This window comes from Lepus europaeus, unplaced genomic scaffold (genome assembly GCF_033115175.1).
Source record: "Lepus europaeus isolate LE1 unplaced genomic scaffold, mLepTim1.pri SCAFFOLD_3_1, whole genome shotgun sequence".
Classification (NCBI taxonomy): Eukaryota; Metazoa; Chordata; class Mammalia; order Lagomorpha; family Leporidae; genus Lepus; species Lepus europaeus.
The window spans coordinates 10,394,829-10,414,227 of NW_026909276.1; the positions used below are offsets into that span (position 1 = coordinate 10,394,829).

General features: G+C 39.4%; 1 protein-coding gene across 3 annotated transcripts; it reads right to left on the reverse strand.

Moving 5' to 3' along the window:
• Positions 1–9,491: 9,491 nt before the first annotated feature.
• On the reverse strand, positions 9,492–18,043 carry LOC133755129 (zinc finger protein 717-like). Of its 3 annotated transcripts, XM_062185402.1 has the most exons (5): positions 17,989–18,043; positions 14,648–14,774; positions 14,319–14,411; positions 10,950–11,010; positions 9,492–10,778 (listed from the first exon to the last, which is right to left on the reverse strand). In XM_062185402.1, the coding sequence occupies exons 1-5, from the start codon at positions 17,998–18,000 to the stop codon at positions 9,716–9,718; spliced, it is 1,356 nt and encodes a 451-aa protein (XP_062041386.1). In that variant the 5' UTR covers positions 18,001–18,043; the 3' UTR covers positions 9,492–9,715. The 3 variants fall into 3 exon arrangements, with proteins under 3 accessions (XP_062041386.1, XP_062041384.1, XP_062041387.1); XM_062185400.1 differs by lacking the exon at positions 17,989–18,043 and having other exon boundaries at positions 14,648–14,870; XM_062185403.1 differs by lacking the exons at positions 14,319–14,411; positions 17,989–18,043 and having other exon boundaries at positions 14,648–14,872.
• Positions 18,044–19,399: the final 1,356 nt, after the last annotated feature.

Consider the following 19,399-nt stretch of genomic DNA (forward strand, 5'->3'; position numbering starts at 1 on the left):
CATTGTAATCCATAAGCTGTACATTGGAAATTTATATTCATTAAATAAAAGTTAAAAAAAGAAAGTGATTAACTTAACAGAACAGATTCATAAATAAGTGGAATAATTATGTTCCTGATAAGTGTGTATAATTACATAATTACATGTACCAAGAGAAAGCATGGAAGGATTTGCAACAGAAGCTAATATTGGTTACCATTTCAGTGGGCATTGAGGTGATGTAGGGTACACAAATATCCTGAAGATTGAATAAATTATTTAGGCAACATTTACTATATGCTGGGAATTATTTTAGTTATTTTATAAACATTCACTCATTTAATCCCCTAACAACTTTTCCTGCTCTACAGATAAGGAAAATGAGGCCCAGAATATTCTGAAATCACTTGGCAAGCTGATTAAGTGGTAGTTCTGAAATTTAACACCATAGACTGAGCTCATAGGTGCTATGCTCTTCTGTCTGTATAAAAGGAGACACCAACAAAATAATCTCTTTTAGTGTAGTAAGACTCCAGGTAATTTTTACTCTTTCACATATTATTCAAATATTTTTAATGATGAGCATGAATAATTCATGCAATTAGAAAAAATAAAGTATTACTTGGGCTCACCTAATCAGACCAGGCCCTAATTTATTCATTTAGCAACATTTGTTGAGTTCTTAATATATCCAGACAGTATGCTGGATATTTATTATTATATACAACAATAGTACAATAATAAAAAAATATATATAGTCTCATTTAATCTGAACATGGTTTCTATTATATTACTATTTTTGTCTGTATTTTACATATGTGGAAATAAAGACTTAAGAAGAAGTAGCTTTCCCAACTCTAAGGAGGGAAATTGTAATAAAGAGAAAAACAAATCCAAGATTTCCTGGGTTCATGCCTTGCAGAATTATACTGTGAGCTATATATATGTAATCTAAAACTTCCTAGTAGCCACATTTGCAATTTAAAATAGGTGAAAATAATAGTAAATAGTACTGTTTTTGAGAGCTTGGTTCATTCTTTCAACTCTTCCTGAAAAGAGTGGCACCAGGGGTATGATGCTACCATTTAATATCCAAGCAGAATCCAATATCCAAGCCCAATCCAGCAGAAATCCCCTGCACCTATGTGGGAGACCCAGAAGAAGCTCCTGGCTCCTGGCTTCAGATCAGTGCAGCTCCAGCCATTGTGGCCAATTGGAGAGTGAACCAACCTATGGAAGACCTCTCTCTTTCTGCCTCTCCTCTGTGTTTAAAAAAAAAGTTTTTACAGAGATGGAAGTGCTAGGACAGTGGCTTTTTTTTTTAAATGGGCAGAGTAGACAGTGAGAGAGACAGAGAAAAAGGTCTCCTTTTTCCGTTGGTTCACCCCACAATGTCCACTGCAGCTGGTGTGCTTCCAATCCAAAGCCAGGTGCTTCCCCTGGTCTCTCATGTGGGTGCAGGGCCCAAGGACTTGGGCCATCCTCCACTGCACTCCCGGGCCACAGCAAAGAGCTGGACTGGAAGAAGAGCAACCAGGACAGAATCCGGTGTCCCAACCAGGACTAGAACCCAGTATGCAAGCGCCGCAGGTGGAGGATTAGCCTATTGAGCCGCAGCGTCGTCCAACAGCGGCTTTTATTAGGACCTGTTTTCAGTATGTTCATTTCTTGGACTGCCTCTGTGGATCACTGTGAAGGCTCAGGTTTTTTTTTTTTTTTTCCTAAAAGTTTGAGATCAAGTTTTTTTTTTTGAATAGAACTGAATCCATATTCAACAATTCTGTTAACCCTATCAGCTTTCTAATCTCCCATTAGGTTTTAGGTAAACTCAAGTATACAATACCTGATATGCTCTTAAAGTTGATTTGGTGCTTTCTTTCACTTATGAGATGCCCCAAATATTTTACATATCTTTCCACAAATTGAAGCTTATGTTTAGAAATGCACAGCCCTCTTCTTTCAAAAAAAGTTATGAGGATCCATAGTGGCTACAAATACCTCCATCTGCCTTTTTTTTTTTTTAATCTAGAATCAGTAGATCATCTCCATATTGTAACAGATTTCATGCACAGGCAGACATAAGTTTACATAAGTTTGCAAGAAGTTATTCTAAAATCTTGTCTAAAATTTGACCAAATAAATTGGGTGCCTCAGTGAATTGCTGGAGCAATGAAGTCTATGTGTATTGTATTCGTCCCTCATAGAGATTTTCCCACTCATAAGCAAAGTGGTCTCTGCTCTTTGTCTCTAGTGGGCAGACCTAGAAAGCAAATTTTAAGTCAACAACATTAAATCATTTGTGGTCACGGGGTATCTTACTGGGCAGGGTGTAAGGATTCTGCACCACAGGGTGACAAGCCTGTATGATGTGGTGGATAACACTTAAGTCAGTGATAGTCTACACAATCCATCAGATTTACTATAGGAAGAACTAGAGTGTTATATGGGGATACAGAGGATACTTACCGTTCATCTCTAATGAGAGTCCCTGTTTTAGGCTGACGTCCCTTTCTTCCTTCATTAGAAATAGGATATTATCTTTTATGAACTATTTGACCTAGCTGTTTCAGTTTAGTTTTTATAGGCATAATTTTAACACTCTTTTTAACCCCATACTGAGGGGCCAATGTGTTTTTCTTCTTTTTCTCCAAGGAAATTAATTAGGACTCTTACATCTGTCCATTTACACTGTGAGTCCAAGTCCTATATTTGACAATTAGTGCTCTGCCCAGGAGCTTGATTCCCCACTCCAGAACATATAAGAAGGATTCTTCAATTTGTCCCAATCCTAGTTTAACTTTTTTCTCCCCCCAAATAGGCTTTTTCTGCCTATTTCTGCCATAGCAGATAACTGTATCAGAAATGGAGCACCTAGGACTTTAACTGGTGCCCATTTGTGATGCTGGCATTGCAGGCAGCAGCTTTACCAGCTATGCCACAGCACCAGCACCTATTTATTGAATTCTTTACTTAGTGAAGGGTTAAGCTTATGATTATAAACTGAAAGTATGCCACTGTAAAAATTAAAAAAATAGGGGCCAGCCCTGTGATGTAGTAAGTAAAGCTGCCTCCTGCAGTGTTGGCATCTCATATGGGCACCAGTTCAATCCCAGATGTTCTATTTCCAATCCAGCTCTCTGCTGTGGCCTGGGAAAGCACAAGATGGCCCAAGTCCCTGAGCTTCTGCATTGGCATGGGAGACCCAGAGGAAGCTCCTAGGTCCTGGCTCTGATTAATGTGGCTCTTGCCCTTTAGTTGGAAAGTGCGGGAGGATTCCACCTCTAGATTCATCAATTGTTCTAGGGAGGACCTGTTGCAAACAATCCCTTGACACCCCCCCCCAACATAGTCCTGATTGAGGGTCATAAGAAGAATTATCATTCTTTGTTTTTCTAACTCAGGACAACTTTGTATAAACATCCTGGCTTTGTACAATGGTGACTCAGTAGCTCTAGGAGTATACTCACCACATTCATCAACTTTTGGAGATACTCCTTCCCTCTTTATGATTTTTTAGTCCCAGTGAGATCTCATTTGCCTATGAGGGGGTATTTTTTTTAAACTTTTGTCCATTTTTCCACTGTGGATATCAAAGTTTTGTCTTTTGCTATTGTTTCTCCTCCTCCTTTTTCACAAAGACTTTTTGAGCTTCTGCTGATAATTCTTATCCAGCCAGCTGTTAGTTACAAAGTTGTCTGTTAACAGCCATTGTCTCAGCTGATTCTCAAGAGAGAGCTTAGAACATGTTCTCTTTAGATTAAGATTTTGTAAGAAAGCCAAGGAGCTTTTCTTTTTCTTTTTGACTTAAATGCTCTTGAGATGTTTTGTGGTCTTGGGGTTGATTTTTTAATTCCCTTGATCACCAATTTTCTCAAATCTTGCATTCCTTCTCAGGAATAATTCCATTGGCAATCATTGGGAACTTGTCTGCAACTGAGGAGACTCTGGTCCAGGGTGTCTTCCCTTTCTCAAATGGTCATAACCTCCCTCCCAATCACACCCTTTCTTGTGAACGATATATTCATTATTTATTTACTCATATATTTATTCATTTGAAAGGCAGAGTTAGAGAAAGAAAGATAGGGAGAGAGAAGAAGGGAGGGAGAGAGAATCTTCCATCTACAAATGGCTAGGCCAGGCTGAAGTCAGGAGGCAGGACCTCCATCCAGATCTCAGATCTGTCACATGGTGCAGAGGCCCAAGCACTCTGGCCATCTTCTGTTGCTCCCTGGCTCATTAGCTGGAAGCTGGATTTGAATCAAAACAGTCTGGACTCGAACCAGCACTCACAAGGAATGCTGGTGTCAAAGGCGGTGGCTCAACCCCTGGTGCCACAACTCTAGCATTATATTTGTAGATTTTGTTAACTAGGACAGACAGTAAAAGCCTAATCTTCTGGAAAGAAGCTCCAGGATGTGACCAGTAAGAGATCCAACACATAATTCCCAGGGTTGTACAGAGCATGGACTCTGACAAACTCCCATATACTTAGAATTTAACTTCTCCTTTGATGTGGGATAGTTCCTGTGCATATGGATTAAACTTTGCTGGTTTGGTGGGAAAAAAATCAATGAAAGCAAATATTTGGAGATTGTACATTGAATGATAATAATTGACATGGTTGCATGTCCACTTATTAGTTATCTGTCTGAATCCCACAGTGAGAGGTGACTGTGTCTCCCAGTATGATTTGTCTACCTCATTACACTACCCAAAATCATTTTATATATGGTGAGATTCAGTTGGATCAGCAAACACTGTTTATAATGCTTAAATCATCCTGATAGTTTCAATCCTTTATCAATACTGAACGTTCTGTTTCTAAAAATGCTTTGATCTTAAAGTCAACTCTTTCTGGAATAATATTACAATTTTGCCATTATTTGGATTATGTTTTCAATGCAAGCATAGGTTTCCCTTAAAATATTTATTTTTGGATTTGAGGTTTGCAATTCATGAATAGCATTAGAATATCCCCATGGGCTATGCCCAGGGCCAATGCTGTGTCTCAACTTGTTGCATTTTAAGTGGAGATAATCACTTGTAAGACTGTCCTCAGGATACTAAATAAAAAGGTAGAGATGGGGCTGGTATTGTGGTGTAATGCATAAAGCTGGCATGTATAGTGCCAGAATCCCATATGGGAACTGGTTCAAGTCCCAGCTGTTCCACTTCCAATCCAGCTCTCTGCTATGGCCTGGGAAAGCAATAGAAGATGGCCCAAGTGCTTGAGCCTCTGCACCCATGTGGGAGACATGGAAGAAGCTCCTGGCTCCTGGCTTCAGATTGGCACAGTTCTAGCTGTTGCAGCCATCTTGGGAGTGAACCATCAGATGGAAGAACTCTCTCTCTCTCTCTCTCTCTCTCTCTCTCTCTCTGCCTCTGCCTCTGCCTCTCTGTAACTCTTTCAAACAGATAAAATAAATCTTTAAGAAAAATTTTAAAAGTTGGACTTGCCAACAGAGCATCCGTTATCACATTTGTACCCCAGTCATCTAGAAATGGCCTTTCCATATGGTTGAAGTGTCCACTCTGAATGGGCACAAGATGAGATAGGAGTTGAATATAAATCCAGTTAGAGGCCAGCCAGAAAAAAACTTTGTGAGTTGGGAAATTCACAGAGATTAAAAAAAAGGGGGGGGGGGCTGAGGGTCACCTGGAAGGGAGAGGATAATGAAAAAGTAATGAAAAAGAGAAACAGAATCTGAAGCTACCATATCAGACAACCCTGAAGCTCTCTACTAGTGTCTGTTAGAGAAGGAATTCCAAAACTAGATTATACTCCAAGTTCCTATTGCCAAATGTGAAGAAATTCCAGGAACAAAAGTAAATTAATGATAAAAGGAACAGAACACTCCCAGATGAGAGGGTGAGCAACCTAAGAAGAAAATGATGAGCCAGCACCATGGCTCAACAGGCTAATCCTCTGCCTTGCGGCGCCGGCACACCAGGTTCTAGTCCCGGTCAGGGCACTGGATTCTGTCCTGGTTGCCCCTCTTCCAGGCCAGCTCTCTCCTATGGCCAGGGAGTGCAGTGGAGGATGGCCCAAGTGCTTGGGCCCTGCACCCCATGGGAGACCAGGAGAAGCACCTGGCTCCTGCCATTGGATCAGCATGGTGCGCCGGCTGCAGCGCGCCGGCCATGGCAGCCATTGGAGGGTGAACCAACGGCAAAAGGAAGACCTTTCTCTCTGTCTCTCTCTCTCACTGTCCACTCTGCCTGCAAAAAAAATGATTGTGGCAATACAAAAGTTGAGCATTTTCCCTTTCTAGAGGTGGCACGGTTCTGAGGCAATTCCTAATCAGATATTCAAATGAGTTGGAGTTTCGGGTGGGATTTGAGTGCTGCTCACATTTGTGTTCCTTTTGGGAAAATCTCAGGACTGCAAAAGTATTTGGTTGATGTGTTCCTATAGAACACATGGAGACTGAACAACATGCTCCTGAATGAACAGTGGGTAATACAATAAAAAATAAATAAAATTTCTGGACATAAATTAAGATGACAGCACATATCAAAACATATGGTGTTCAGGAAAAGTTTGTAATAACTGGTGTAACAATTGGTGCCTACATAGAGAAACTGGAAAAGTACCATATAAATGAGCTACCTATGCATCCGAAGAAACTAGAAAAACAACAAAATTGAAACAAAAATATTAAAAAAAAACAGTGAAATAAAGAGCTGTTTTTTGAAAAAATAAACAAAAATTAGTACACCATTGAACTATAAACAAAAGGAAAAGACCCAAATCAATACAATCAGACAAAAATAAATATAACAGATACCACAGAAACAAAAAGTATCATCAGAAATTATTATGCATGCCAATAAACTAGGAAACCTAGAAGAAATTGATAGATCCCAAGAAATATACAACCTATGAAAACTGAATTATGATGATATAGAAAACCTAAACAGATCAATAAGCAAGATGGAAACTGAACTAATAATATAGACTCTCCCAATAAAGAAAAGCCCAGAACCAGATGGTTTCATCACTGAATTCTACCAGACATTAAAGCAGAACTATTCTTAATTCTTCTCAAGCTATTCAAAACAATTGAAAGGAACCCCCCCAAACTCCTTTTATGAAACCTGCATCACCTTACTATGTAAATCTGAAAAAGATGTAATCTTACACCTTAAACAAAAATCCACTCAAAATGGATCAAAGACCTAAATCTATGACCGGAAACCACCACATCATTAGAGAACATGGGAAAAATTCTACAGACATTGGCACAGGCAAAGACTGCTTGGAAAAGGCACCTAAAGTATATGCACTCAAAGTCACAATTGACAACTGGGATTACATCAAGCTGAGAAGCTCCTGCAATAAAAAAGAAATACTCAGCAAACAGAAGAGACAACCCCTAGAATGGGAGAAAATATTTGTAAATTATGCAACTGAGAAAAGGTTAACATCCAGAATCTATAAACAGCTAAAAAAATTCAACAAAACAAACAATCCAGTGAAGAAATGGGCAAAAGACTTAAAAACAAGTTTCTTAAGAGAGCAAATTCCAATTGCCAACACATTTTTGAAAAATGTTCAGGATCACTAACAACAGGAAAATGCAAATCAAAACCAAAAAGTTCCACCTCACTCCAGTTAGAATGGTACTGAAATAGACAAATGACAAATGCTGCAGAGGATGTGGGGAAAAGGTACCCTGATCAATGCTTGGTGGGAATGTAAACTGGTGTAACCACTGTGGAAAACAGTATGTAGAAACATCAGAAGGCTGAATATAGACATACCATATGATCCAGCCATCCCTCTCTGGGAATTTACTCAAACCAAAAGAAATCAGCATCTGAAATAGTTATCTGTAACCCCATTCACTGCAACACAATTCACAATAGCAGAGATACAGAATCAACCCAGATATTTATCAACTGTTGAGCAAATAAAGAAATTATGGTGTATATACACTATGGAGCATTACTTAACTGTTAAAAAAAAGGTGAAATCCTGTCTTTTACAAGATGGTTGCAATTAGAACCTATTATAATTAGTGAAATAAGCCAACCTTAAAAAGACAGATACCATATGTTTCTTATGATCCAATGTAACTAATAGAATAGTTGAAATATAATGTATTGGAGTGAAACAAACATTTTGAGGTCTGAGGACTGTTTATAGCCCTGCCTCTTCCATTGAATAACAGTATTTCTTTACTTCTGTTCTGTATTGTTTCTCTCTTTCCATACTATATGTTGAACTCCTTTATCTAGAGCAGGGTTAACTATATGATCATTAAGTATACTGGAAATAGATTATAGTCAAAATGAAGACTGGGAATCTCAGAGGCAGGGGCAGGAAGGATTGTAGTATAGGAGGATGGAGAATACAGGGATTCCCACTATATTTCTCAATATGTACAATATAAAATATATGAAACTTGTTTAATAAGTAAAATTAAACATAAATATAAAAATAGAAATAGGAAAAGCACAGAAGCTGGAAAAAGCAGCAGTCTAGAAGACATACACAAAGCAAAGTTTGGGATTCTGTTGGCTACAGACACTCATGACTACAGGAGACTCACTTCCTACCCTAGGCAAAATACTCATTATCCAAAGCTAAGAATATAGCATTATGCCTGGTAAATGAGTGAGGTGATGTGACTGTGATCACAACACTATTCTGTACCAGAATAATGTAGGGGAAAAATCATAGGCAGACAACACAACAACTGCATCAAGTAACTTTGTAAATGAGAATGGCACCTTAAGTAAATATTAAAGGCAATATTTATTTATTTATTTTTTGACAGAGTAGATAGTGAGAGAGAGACAGAGAGAAAGGTCTTCCTTTTTGCCGTTGGTTCACCCTCCAATAGCCACTGCGGCCGGCACATCTCGCTGATCCGAAGCCAGGATGCCTCTCCCAGTCTCCCATATGGGTGCAGGGCCCAAGGACTTGGGCCATCCTCCACTGTATAGGCAATATTTATTAACACTCACATGTGAAAGCAGAGCTCATTTCCACTGTCCTACTCACAGTAGAGGAGCTAAAAATGCAGGTTGTATGACACAAAGAAAGATGATTTTGAAGAACACACAGTAGGTCTTCATAGCTCGTTACATCCTCCTGTGAAAACCCTAAAATCTGTTGAAGTCTGATTTGCAAAAACATTTTTTTTCACATCCAATATGTGTATATAGTGCATTCTTTGCAAAATTCGGTAATTTTTGCTGAATCTTGTCTTTGAGTAAATGGATTTTCCACTTCCATTGCATGTGTAGAGATTTTCCTCTGTAAGTTCTCTGATAGATAATGACAGCTGGCCTATGGTAGAAAATTTTCATCTATATCCACATATCTTCTCCTGTGATTTTTCTCATGTGTGCTGAAGACTTCTCTCAAAGTAATTGTTCACAAAGATTCCATTATCACGGTTTTTTTCTTTGTGTGAATTCTGTCATGTATGCTGACGTGCAATTCCTGGAAAATATGTCCTTTTTATATTTAGTCAATTTAAAATGTTTCCTTCTCTGTGAATTTTATGACTACTGAGCCTTGAATTCTGGAAAACTGTTTCTCCACATTTTTTGCATTTATAAGATTTTTTTTTCCCTGTGTGCGTGCTCTGATGAAAAATGAGTTGAGACTTCTGGCAAAATGCTTTTCCACACATATTGCATTCATAAGGTTTCTCTTTTGTGTGAATTCTGATAGTTAATGAGGGAAGACCTGTGGTAAAATGATTTTCAACACTCGTTACAATCATGGTTTCTCCTTTGTATGATTTCTCTTACAGCTAATGAGGGCAGTCCTGGGGCAAAAGGGTTTTCCACAAATATTGCATTCATGAGATTTCTCCCTTGTGTGAATTTTCTGATGTATAATGATACTTGACTTCCAATGAAAGGCTTTTCCACATATATTGCACTTATAAGGTTTCTGCCCTGTGTGAATTATCTGATGTTTATTGAGGACTGAACTCTGGGAAAAGGCTTTTCCACACTCATTACATTTGTAAGGTTTCTCCCCTGTGTGAGTTCTCTGATGCATAATGAGATGTGACTTCCGATAAAAGGCTTTTCCACATTCATTGCATTCATAAGGTTTCTCCCCTGTGTGAATTTTCTGATGTGTACTAAGTTGTAAATTCTGACAAAATGCTTTTCCACATATCTTACATCCATAAGGTTTCTCTCCTGTGTGGATTCTCTGGTGTTTAATGAGGTATGACTTCTGATACAAGGCTTTTCCACACTCACTGCATTCATGAAGATTTTCCATTGTGGCAATTCTCTGGTCTCTAGAGATGTCTGACTTCTGGTAGATGCTTTTCCCACATTCAATGCACTCAATGAGACTTTCCCCTATGTGAGTTCTGTGATAGGTAGTAAGGCAGGATTTACAGCTGAAAGATTTCCCACAGTGCTTACATATATGGACAGTTTCCCCCATATGTGTTCTCTGATACATTGTAAGATCTGATTTGTAATTCAGAGATTCATCATACTCAAAAGATCCATGGAGTTTCTCTCCTGCTTTCTGACATTTACTGAGATAGACATTTTTATGGAAATTTTTACTTTCAACCAGTGTTTTGTTTCCTAAAATGACAGTTGATTTATTAGAGGTATGTTCCACACAAATCCTTTCACATTCAAAGGATAGTCTCTTCCTGTTACAGCATTTCCCTTGGCCATTGTGTTCAAAAGCCTGATGTATATTCTGAATCTGGTGATGTTGACTAAGATGTTCCAAGTATTGGAGTGAGTTCTCAGTGACATTAGGTCCATGAGGTTTCTCTCCAGGTGGTATTTCATCAGGTCCCCTAGAGAGTAGAACATTCAATAAGTCATATACCTCAGGTTTCTTTCCTAAACTATTTTCCATTTATGTATTCAGTTTACAAATATGTCCTGAGGTTAAATTAAATCTTTTCTTTTTTATTTCTGAATTCAACTCTCTTGGGAGTTGAGATACTTTTGTAATTACAACTTGCCTCAAATTTACTTCTTCACTTTTCTGGTTGGTTTTGATAAGGTCATCCTTTCTGTTGGCAACTGCAATGAGAAAAAAGTAACCAAATTCATGAACCATATCAAACTGTTTCTTTTGGAATGCTTGTTGAAAAGTAAGTTTATTGTTATCTTAGTTGCATGGATTTAACATCAGTAGAAGTTATTCATTTATTACCATTTGGTGGTTTTTACAATAGTTTTCTCAATATTCAAAAATATTCTTAACTACCTTAAATATTTTTTAAGTTGGGCAAGTGGGTCAAGCCACTGCTTGAGATGCCTGCTTCCCCTAACTGTGCTAGGTTGAGCCTCGGCTACTCTGCTTTCAATATAGTTTGCTGATCATACATCCTTGTAGACAGTGAATAATGCTTCAAGTGCTTGCAACTCTGCCACTCACTTGAAATACCTGGATATACACTTGAAAAGTCTAGATATCATTGCAGACTTTTTGCTTCAGACTGGTCTACTACTAATGGTTCAGGAAATTTGGCAGTAAATCAAAGAATGGAAGATATTTCTCTCTCCTGCTCTAACTGCCATTCTTTCAAGTGGATGAAAATAACATAAAGAATTTAATTTGTATATTTTCAGATTTATTGGGGCTAGCATTGTGGCACAACAGGTAAAAACACCACCTGCTATGCCAGCATGCTATATAGGCATTGGTTCAAGGCCATGCTACTCCAGTTACAATCCAGCTCTCTGTTACTGTGTCTGGGAAATCAGCAGAATATACCACAAGTGCTTGGGTCCCTGAACTTATGTGGGAGACCCATAAGAATCTCCTAACTCTTAGCTTCACCCTGGCTATTGAAACCATTTGAGGAGTGCACCGGTAGAGGGCATGATTCTATCTCTTCCTCTGTGTAACTCTGACTTTGAAAATTCAAACCCTGAAAAGCAGTTAAAGAGAGAGAATAGGAGAGAGAGAGAGATTTTGAGAGAGAGAGAAAGAGAGAGATATCTTCCATCTGCTGGTTCACTTCCAGATGGCCATAATGCACATGGGCCACACCAGAAAAAAGCCAAGAGTCAAGAACTTTGGGTCTCCCACATTTGTGGCAGGGTTACAAACACATGGGCCATCTTCCACTATTTACCTAGGCACATTAGCATGTAGATGGATAGGAAGTGGAGTATCCAAGACACAAACCAGCCTCCAAAGGGGATGCCAACATTGCAGGTGGTATCTTTACCCACTACGCTGCAAGAATATTCTGATAAATAACCATTTTTGAAGGTGGAAAAACATCTCATAAAAATATCCAATCACTTCTCTAAATGAAATAGTATGTTGAGTACTTTCCAGTGGACATTACTTTTCCCTATTATTTTTCTCTACTTTATTTTGTTATGATAATGATGTATTTGGGGGCTTGCACTATGGCTTAATGGTTTATGTCCCCACTTGCAATGCTGGCATCCCATATGTGCACAAGTTCAAGTACTAGATGCTCCACTTCCAATCCAGCTCTCCACTAATGCACCTGGGAAAGCAGAGAAAGATGGTCCAAGCCCTTGGGCCCCCTGCACAGATGTGAGATTTGGAAGAAGCGCCTGGATCCTGGCTTCAGCCTTGTCTAGCTTCAATAGTTGCAGTCACTTGGAAAGTAAACCAGCAGATGAAAGATCTCCCTGTCTCTCACTTTATTTCTATGTCTGAGTTTCACAATTACCATGATTATTTTTAAATGGTGTGATCTGTGCTTCTCCACTGATATTTTCGTCTTGAAAATGGGATAGCTTTATTAGATCACTTACTTGCAGATGCAGGAAGGGGACATGTGTCTGTCTCTTAATCAGGTCCTATTGTAGTGTCATGCTTAATCTTCCCAAGGGAATGGCTGTAGGCATCTATTAGCTTTTGCAAATATAAAATAGCCTTTTACCTGCAAGCTATGACAGATTGCCCCATATTCCTGAAGGAATTTGATACCTTCAGCATCACAGTACCAGAAAAGTATGGAAAATCCTGATATATTGTCATGGGCATGCTCTTCGTACAGGATTAATAGAATAGGTCCTGCCATGCACACTATGTTCTTCTTCTGTGAGAATTTTTTTCCAATTCATTCTGGTATTCTGTTATCACTTCCTGGTTTATACACTGCTGTTTGACAATTTGAAGTTTTGAATGTTTTTGATTTCTGTGTTGGAGGATTTCTTGTCAACTACTTTCAAAGAAAACCTGAGTCCTTTATGCATTTATCTCTTTCCCATTTTAGAATTATTTTTAAAAAAGGAGAGGGTTATTATGGCACAGCACAAGCTACTTTCTGCAATACCAGCATCCCATACTTGCAATGCTAGTTTGAGAACTAGCTGCTTTGCTTCTGATCCAGCTCCATGCTAATGGACCTGGTAAAGGAATGGAAAATGACTCAAGCACTTGGTCCCCTGCCATGCATTTATCAGACCCAGATGGAGTTTAAGGCTCCTGGCTTCAGCCTAGTACAGCCCTGGCCAATATGGCCATTTGAGGAGTGAACCAGCAGAATGAAGATCTTCTTCTGTCTCTCATTCTGCCTTTAAAAAATAAAGTATACCTTTTTATAAAAAAAAAAAGAAAGAGGAATTCAAACTCTCCTCCCAAACAAATGTGAGCTGCTCAATAGAATTCACAGGTACACTTGTCCTTAGATATCAATCTCCTGGTGAGCACAGGACCACCAATTTTCATGTTCCTATGTAAGGTCATGCTTAGTATCATGATTTCTGATGTCACAATACAAAGGCTCTTTTTTTATTTACTTATGGGTCAGAGAATGAGAGAATGAGAGCCAGAAAGAATAAGGACAGAGCTGTTTCACCTTTTAAATATTTGCAAAACCTATTATTTTCTTATTTATTTTACAGAGACAATGAGAGAGCTCCCATTCAGTAGTTTCATCCACAGATTTGAGCAATAACAAAGCCTGTGTCTGTTCAAAGCCAGAAGTGGAAATTCAATTTCAGCAAGTAGTAAAACATTGTCTGTGAGCTGGCCAATTAATAAGCACTGAAAGAATGAATAAATAATTGAATAAATTCCACAGAACAGGCTATGAAAGTAGGAAGAAAGACAAGTTAGAATTTGGGGGATGTATCAAACCTAGAAAATCACTTTATAAGAGCCAGAAAAGACTTGCATTTTGGTTAATCCAAGAAAATATTCAGCAAGAGCAGGAAAGCAGCTAGATGGATATATGCATGGCAGCCTTTCCTGGAGGCTGTAGAATGCCTTTGTTGCATGTATGACACCAGCTGGCAGAAAGTCTGGGATTTAGGAAAAGTTAGTGTGTAATGCTGCAGTCAGCATCTGCTGAGCTTTCTGTCCCAGTCACCCTGACCAACATGTGCTCACTTACTTGGAAGGCTCTGGTTCAGGGGTTTTTCTACCATCCATGGTTCTGCTCCTTGTTCCAACTTGAAGATCACCTCAGGCTTGTTAATGCAGTGCCCTTTTAATAAGAAATAATGTTTGACTTTGTGAAACCACTAACTTCGGGTTTTGAGAGACAACAGCTTGGGCCCAGAAGCAGTGCCAGAAAAAGGCTAAGTTGAATTGCTTTCTAGAGGGAAGAATTTTTTTCACGGCCTCAAATCCTATACCAACCCCATATGAAGCCTTATAAATTGTTGAATTCTCAACTGAGAAAAAATAACTGTAGTTGGGTACGAGCTAGTTTTTACTTACCCAAGGACAGTAGGATGCTATAGATTTCTAGCATCACATCCCTGTACAGGGTCCTCTGAGAATGATTCATGTTCTGCCATTCCTCCTTGGTGAAGTCCACAGCCAGGTCTTCAAATGACACCAACACCTGTAACAGCACATTCATCCTCAACATATCAGTCCTGGATCACTAATCACAAAGACTGGAAGTGGATTTTTCTGAGTGTCTTATTTGCTACTTATATATAACAGTTTCCTCTGTAATCTATATGGCAACAGAGAGAAAAATCACAATGAAACTACCCTACCCTTAAAATAATTTTAAAATTCCAAAATCACAATAGGGTTTCCCTTAATATTCTAGAACTGGGGTTTCTTCTAATGATTCTGAAATCTGTTCACATGGTAATCAATAAACATAAGTATAAATGGAAAACAAAACTAGCATGCAAGATGAATTAAAAAAGACACATGCTCAAGACTGTCCAAGGTAAAAAGAAAATTCCTTTAAAATAGATTTGGGGAGAGAGCAATGTTTTGTCTCAATGGGTTAAGTTCTTTCTTGTGATGCTGGCATCCCTTAAGATCAATGTTTTGAGTTATGGCTGTTATACTTCCAATCCAGCTTCCTGCTAATGTGCCTGGGAAAGGTGCAGGAGTTGTTGCAAGTACTTGGGACCCTACCACCCATGTGAGAGACACAATTGGAGCTTCAGGTTCCTGGCTTTGGTCTGGCCCAGAGCTGGCAATTGTGGTCACTGGAGGAGTGAACCAGTGGATGGAAGATCTCTCTTTAATTATCGTTCAAGTAATATAAATCCTTTTTCAAAAATTTAAAGCAATATATTTCTCTCTATTATCCGATTACTGTTCATTGAAACACCAAAGATGGTGACATCTTATGCGAGAATGTGTTTATGTTAAGATGCAACAAGAATGGTGGTAAATAGCAAAGAACACAGGCCAGGTACTGGGAAAAAAACTCCACTACATCTAGGTGAGTGGTCCTGGGCTATGATGAGATGAAGACAGTGAAAGTGTTCAAGGAGGGCCTGGCACTATGGCGTAGTAGGTCAAGCCTCTGCTGTTAGCACTGGTACCCCATATAAGTGCTGGGTGGAGTCCTAGATGCTCCATTTCTTATCCATCTCTCTGGTGTTGGCCTGGGAAAGCAGTAGAGTATGGTCCACGTGCTTGGGCCCCTGCACTCATGTGGAAGACCCGGAAGAAGCTTCTAGTTCCTCATTTCTATACTGACCCAGCTCCAGCCATTGTAGCCATTTAGGGAGTGAACCAGTGGATAGAAAACCTGTCTCCTTGTCTCTCCCTCTCTCTATCTGTAACTCTACCTCTCAAATAAATAAATAATCTTTTTAAAAAAAATTGTCCAAGGAACTGATAATTAATATTTCATTTATATACTTGACCCAATAAATTTTATGTGCTATTTTTGTAAACTTGTTTATAAAGTATGTTCATAAGCATCATAGTGTATCCTGCAACAATTAGAATAATTATTATTTTTACATGAAAATGAGTACTCACTCCCTGAGGCACAGGGTGCTTCAATACAATGTGATAGTTACTTAAAGATATTTGCACTTTAAATGTCCTCCAATGGAGGCAAATGGGGAAGGACTAAATGGCTACTTAGAGAGGAAGAGACCAAAGAGAGACATTGCCAGAGGCCAGGTGGAAACTATCACTGCAGCCCTTTGAGGAATGCAGCAGGATGAAGCTGGGAGTTATGTGAACAGTCTAATCTGGGACATTGCAGCTTGGAAAGCCAGCAGTGGGCCACGGCCCACTCACCTCCAGGGATGTAACAAGTTCAAGGACATTTTTTACTCAAATGTTCTACTCTCTTCCTCTTTCTGGGTCAGGTGGTGATCACATGGCATCTGGTCAAGATCTGTGTGTAGAGAATGCTGTTTCTAGTTAAGCAGAGGCTTGTCCTGGTGTCAGCAAGGGGATTTGGCAGAACTAGGGCCAGCACCATGGTTCACTTGGCTAGTCCTCTGCCTGCAATACTGGCATCCCATATGGGCACTGGGTTCTAGTCCCAGTTGTTCCTCTTCCAGTCCAGCTCTCTGCTGTGGCCCGGGAAGGCAGTGAAGGATGGCCCAAGTGCTTGGGCCCCTGCACCCACGTGGGAGACCAGGAAGAAGCACCTGGCTCCTGGCTTTGTATTGGCACAGCACCGGCTGTAGCAGCCATTTGGGGAGTAAACCAATGGAAGGAAGACCTTTCTCTCTGTCTCTCTCTCTCTCTCACTGTCTGTAACTCTACCTGTCAAATAATTTAAAATGAAAAGGGCAAAACTAAAAGCCACAGGGCAAGGCAGAGAGAGGTTCCTGCTCCTCTCTTGGAGAGAGTCCTGCTGGCCCCTACTTTTCTATAAACTTTTGTTTTCCTTTCATTGCACACCATCACCTCTTCAACCTGCAGAGTTGCTGCATGGTTCACAGCAAGGGGCACCTGAACAGGGACCTGACGAGGAAGGATCACCTCAAACAAATGAAAATGAAAAGTTTAATGGAGAAGAAGGCTGCCCAAACATCCAGTCATGACCATAACTTTTGTGAATGGAGTTTTTCTTTACCCAGAGTAATGGGGTAGGATTTAAAGATCGAGACTAAACAATATTGTAAAGTTTTAAAATAATTCTTGAAAGGGAGAGGAATCATTGTATCAGAAAAATTTTACAGGAATTTTTCTCAACAGTAATATTATATATTCCTAGATTTCCAAAGCATGAAACTAGATATCCAAGGGAAAAGGTTGGGGATTTGTTTAAAAAAGAATAGAATTCACTTCTGATTTTTTTATGCAGTGGATGAAATGTGAAATCCAATGAGTTAAAGAAATCCATATATAACTTGGAAGAAAAACATACCTGTGAAACAGAGATTTAGAAGAGAAACCAAAGAAAATATTATAACTAAAGAAGTTAATGTCAAATAAGAAATGCAGTGGAATTCTTAACAACATACTTGTGAAGCAGAAGAAAAAGTATTTGAGTGGGAAGGTAAATCTTAGGAAATGTCATGGATTAAAAAAAAAAGGATGAAATTGGAAGTTAAAAATTTTTTGATGGGATACTATCAAATGACCCAACATATAGGTCTTTGGATTTTCTGAAAGTATGGAAAGAGAGAATAGATTGGAAGGTATATTCAGTGAAGTAATTATGGAAAAGTCCCCTAACCTGGAGAAAGAAAGATACACTTAAGTACAGGAAGCACACAGAACTCTTAATACACATGACAGAAAAGATTTCCACCATGATACTTTGCAGTCAAACTTTCAACAGTAAAGCATTAATAAAAATTATCAAATGTACACAAGAGAAACATGATTACCTTCAGAAACATATCCAATTAGACACAGGTGATTTCTCATCAGAAACTCTACAGGCTAGGAGAGAATGCAGAGACTGTCACCCCTGAATACTATATCCTGCAAAGCTCTCATTTATGAATGAAGGTGAAAAAAGAACTCTCCATAACAAACAGAAATTGAAAGAATATGTCACCAGGGGCTGGTGCTGTGGCATAGTGGGTAAAACCACCATCTGCAGTTCCAGCATCCCATGTGGGTGTCGGTTCAAGTCTCGGCTGTTCCACTTCCAATCCAGCTCTCTGCTATGGGCCTGAAAAAGCAGCAGAAGATGGCCCAAGTCCTTGGGCCCCTGCACCTGTGTGGGAGACCTTGAAAAAGCTCCTGGCTCCTGGCTTCAGAATGGCTCAGCTCTAGCTATTGAGGCCAACTGTGGAGTGAACCAGCAGATGGACAACTTCTCTCTCTCTCTACCTTTCCTTCTCTTTGTGTGTAACTCTCATTTAAAGACACAAAGAAGGGTACTATGCTATAATTAAGGGATCAATTTAACAGGAAGACATGACTATAATAAACATCCAATATATACACCAATGCCAGAGCACCAGGCTATTTAAAATAATATTTAATTGACATAAAGAGAAACATGGAGTCCAATAATGGAGGACTTCAACATCTAGTTTCATCAATCGACTGATCAACTTGACAGAAAACCAACAAAGAAATATGAGAGCTAATCAACACTATGGACCAGGGCCAGCACAGTGGTGCAGCAGGTTAATGCCCTGGCCTGAAGCGCCGGCATCTCATATGGGTGCCGGTTCTAGTCCCAGCTTTTCCTCTTCTGATCCAGCTCTCTGCTGTGGCCTGGGATAGCAGTGGAAGATGGCCCAAGTCCTTGGGTCCCTGCACCCACGTGGGAGACCCAGCAGAAGCTCCTGGCTCCTGGCTTCAGATCGGTGCAGCTCTGGCCATTGCAGCCCATTGGGGAGTGAACCATCAGATGGAAGACTTCTCTCCCTCTGCCTCTCTTCTCTCTGTGTGTAATTCTGACTTTTAAAAAAATAAATAAATCTTTAAAAAAAAACCACTATGGGAGTTAGAAACATGCCAGGGGATTCCAATACAATCCCATCAAAGTGGCATATACCAATGCCATCTCACTAGTCCAAGTGATCAATTTCAGTTCACAATTGATTATATTGATAGGTCTAAGAGTCAAAGGGATCACACAAACAAGACTAGTGTCTGCTAATACTAACTGATAGAATCAAAAAGGGAGAGAAGGATCCAACATGGGAAGCAGGATACACAGCAGACTCATAGAATGGCAGATGTCCTAAATAGCACTCTGGCCTCAGAATCATCCCCTAAGGCATTTAGATCTGGCTGAAGAGCCCATGAAAGTATTTTAGGCATAGAAAGCCAAGACAC

What these genes read in the sequence shown, in the direction of transcription:
- LOC133755129 (XM_062185400.1), bottom strand. Translation starts at nt 14,801, where the DNA reads ATGTTGAGGATGAATGTGCTGTTACAGGTGTTGGTGTCATTTGAAGAC. An exon ending in CCTGAACCAGAGCCTTCCAA is followed by an intron (nt 11,011 to 14,318) that starts GTAAGTGAGCAC and finishes TTCTCATTGCAG; the next exon opens with TTGCCAACAGAAAGGATGAC. An exon ending in AGTGAAGAAGTAAATTTGAG is followed by an intron (nt 10,779 to 10,949) that starts GCAAGTTGTAAT and finishes TCTACTCTCTAG; the next exon opens with GGGACCTGATGAAATACCAC.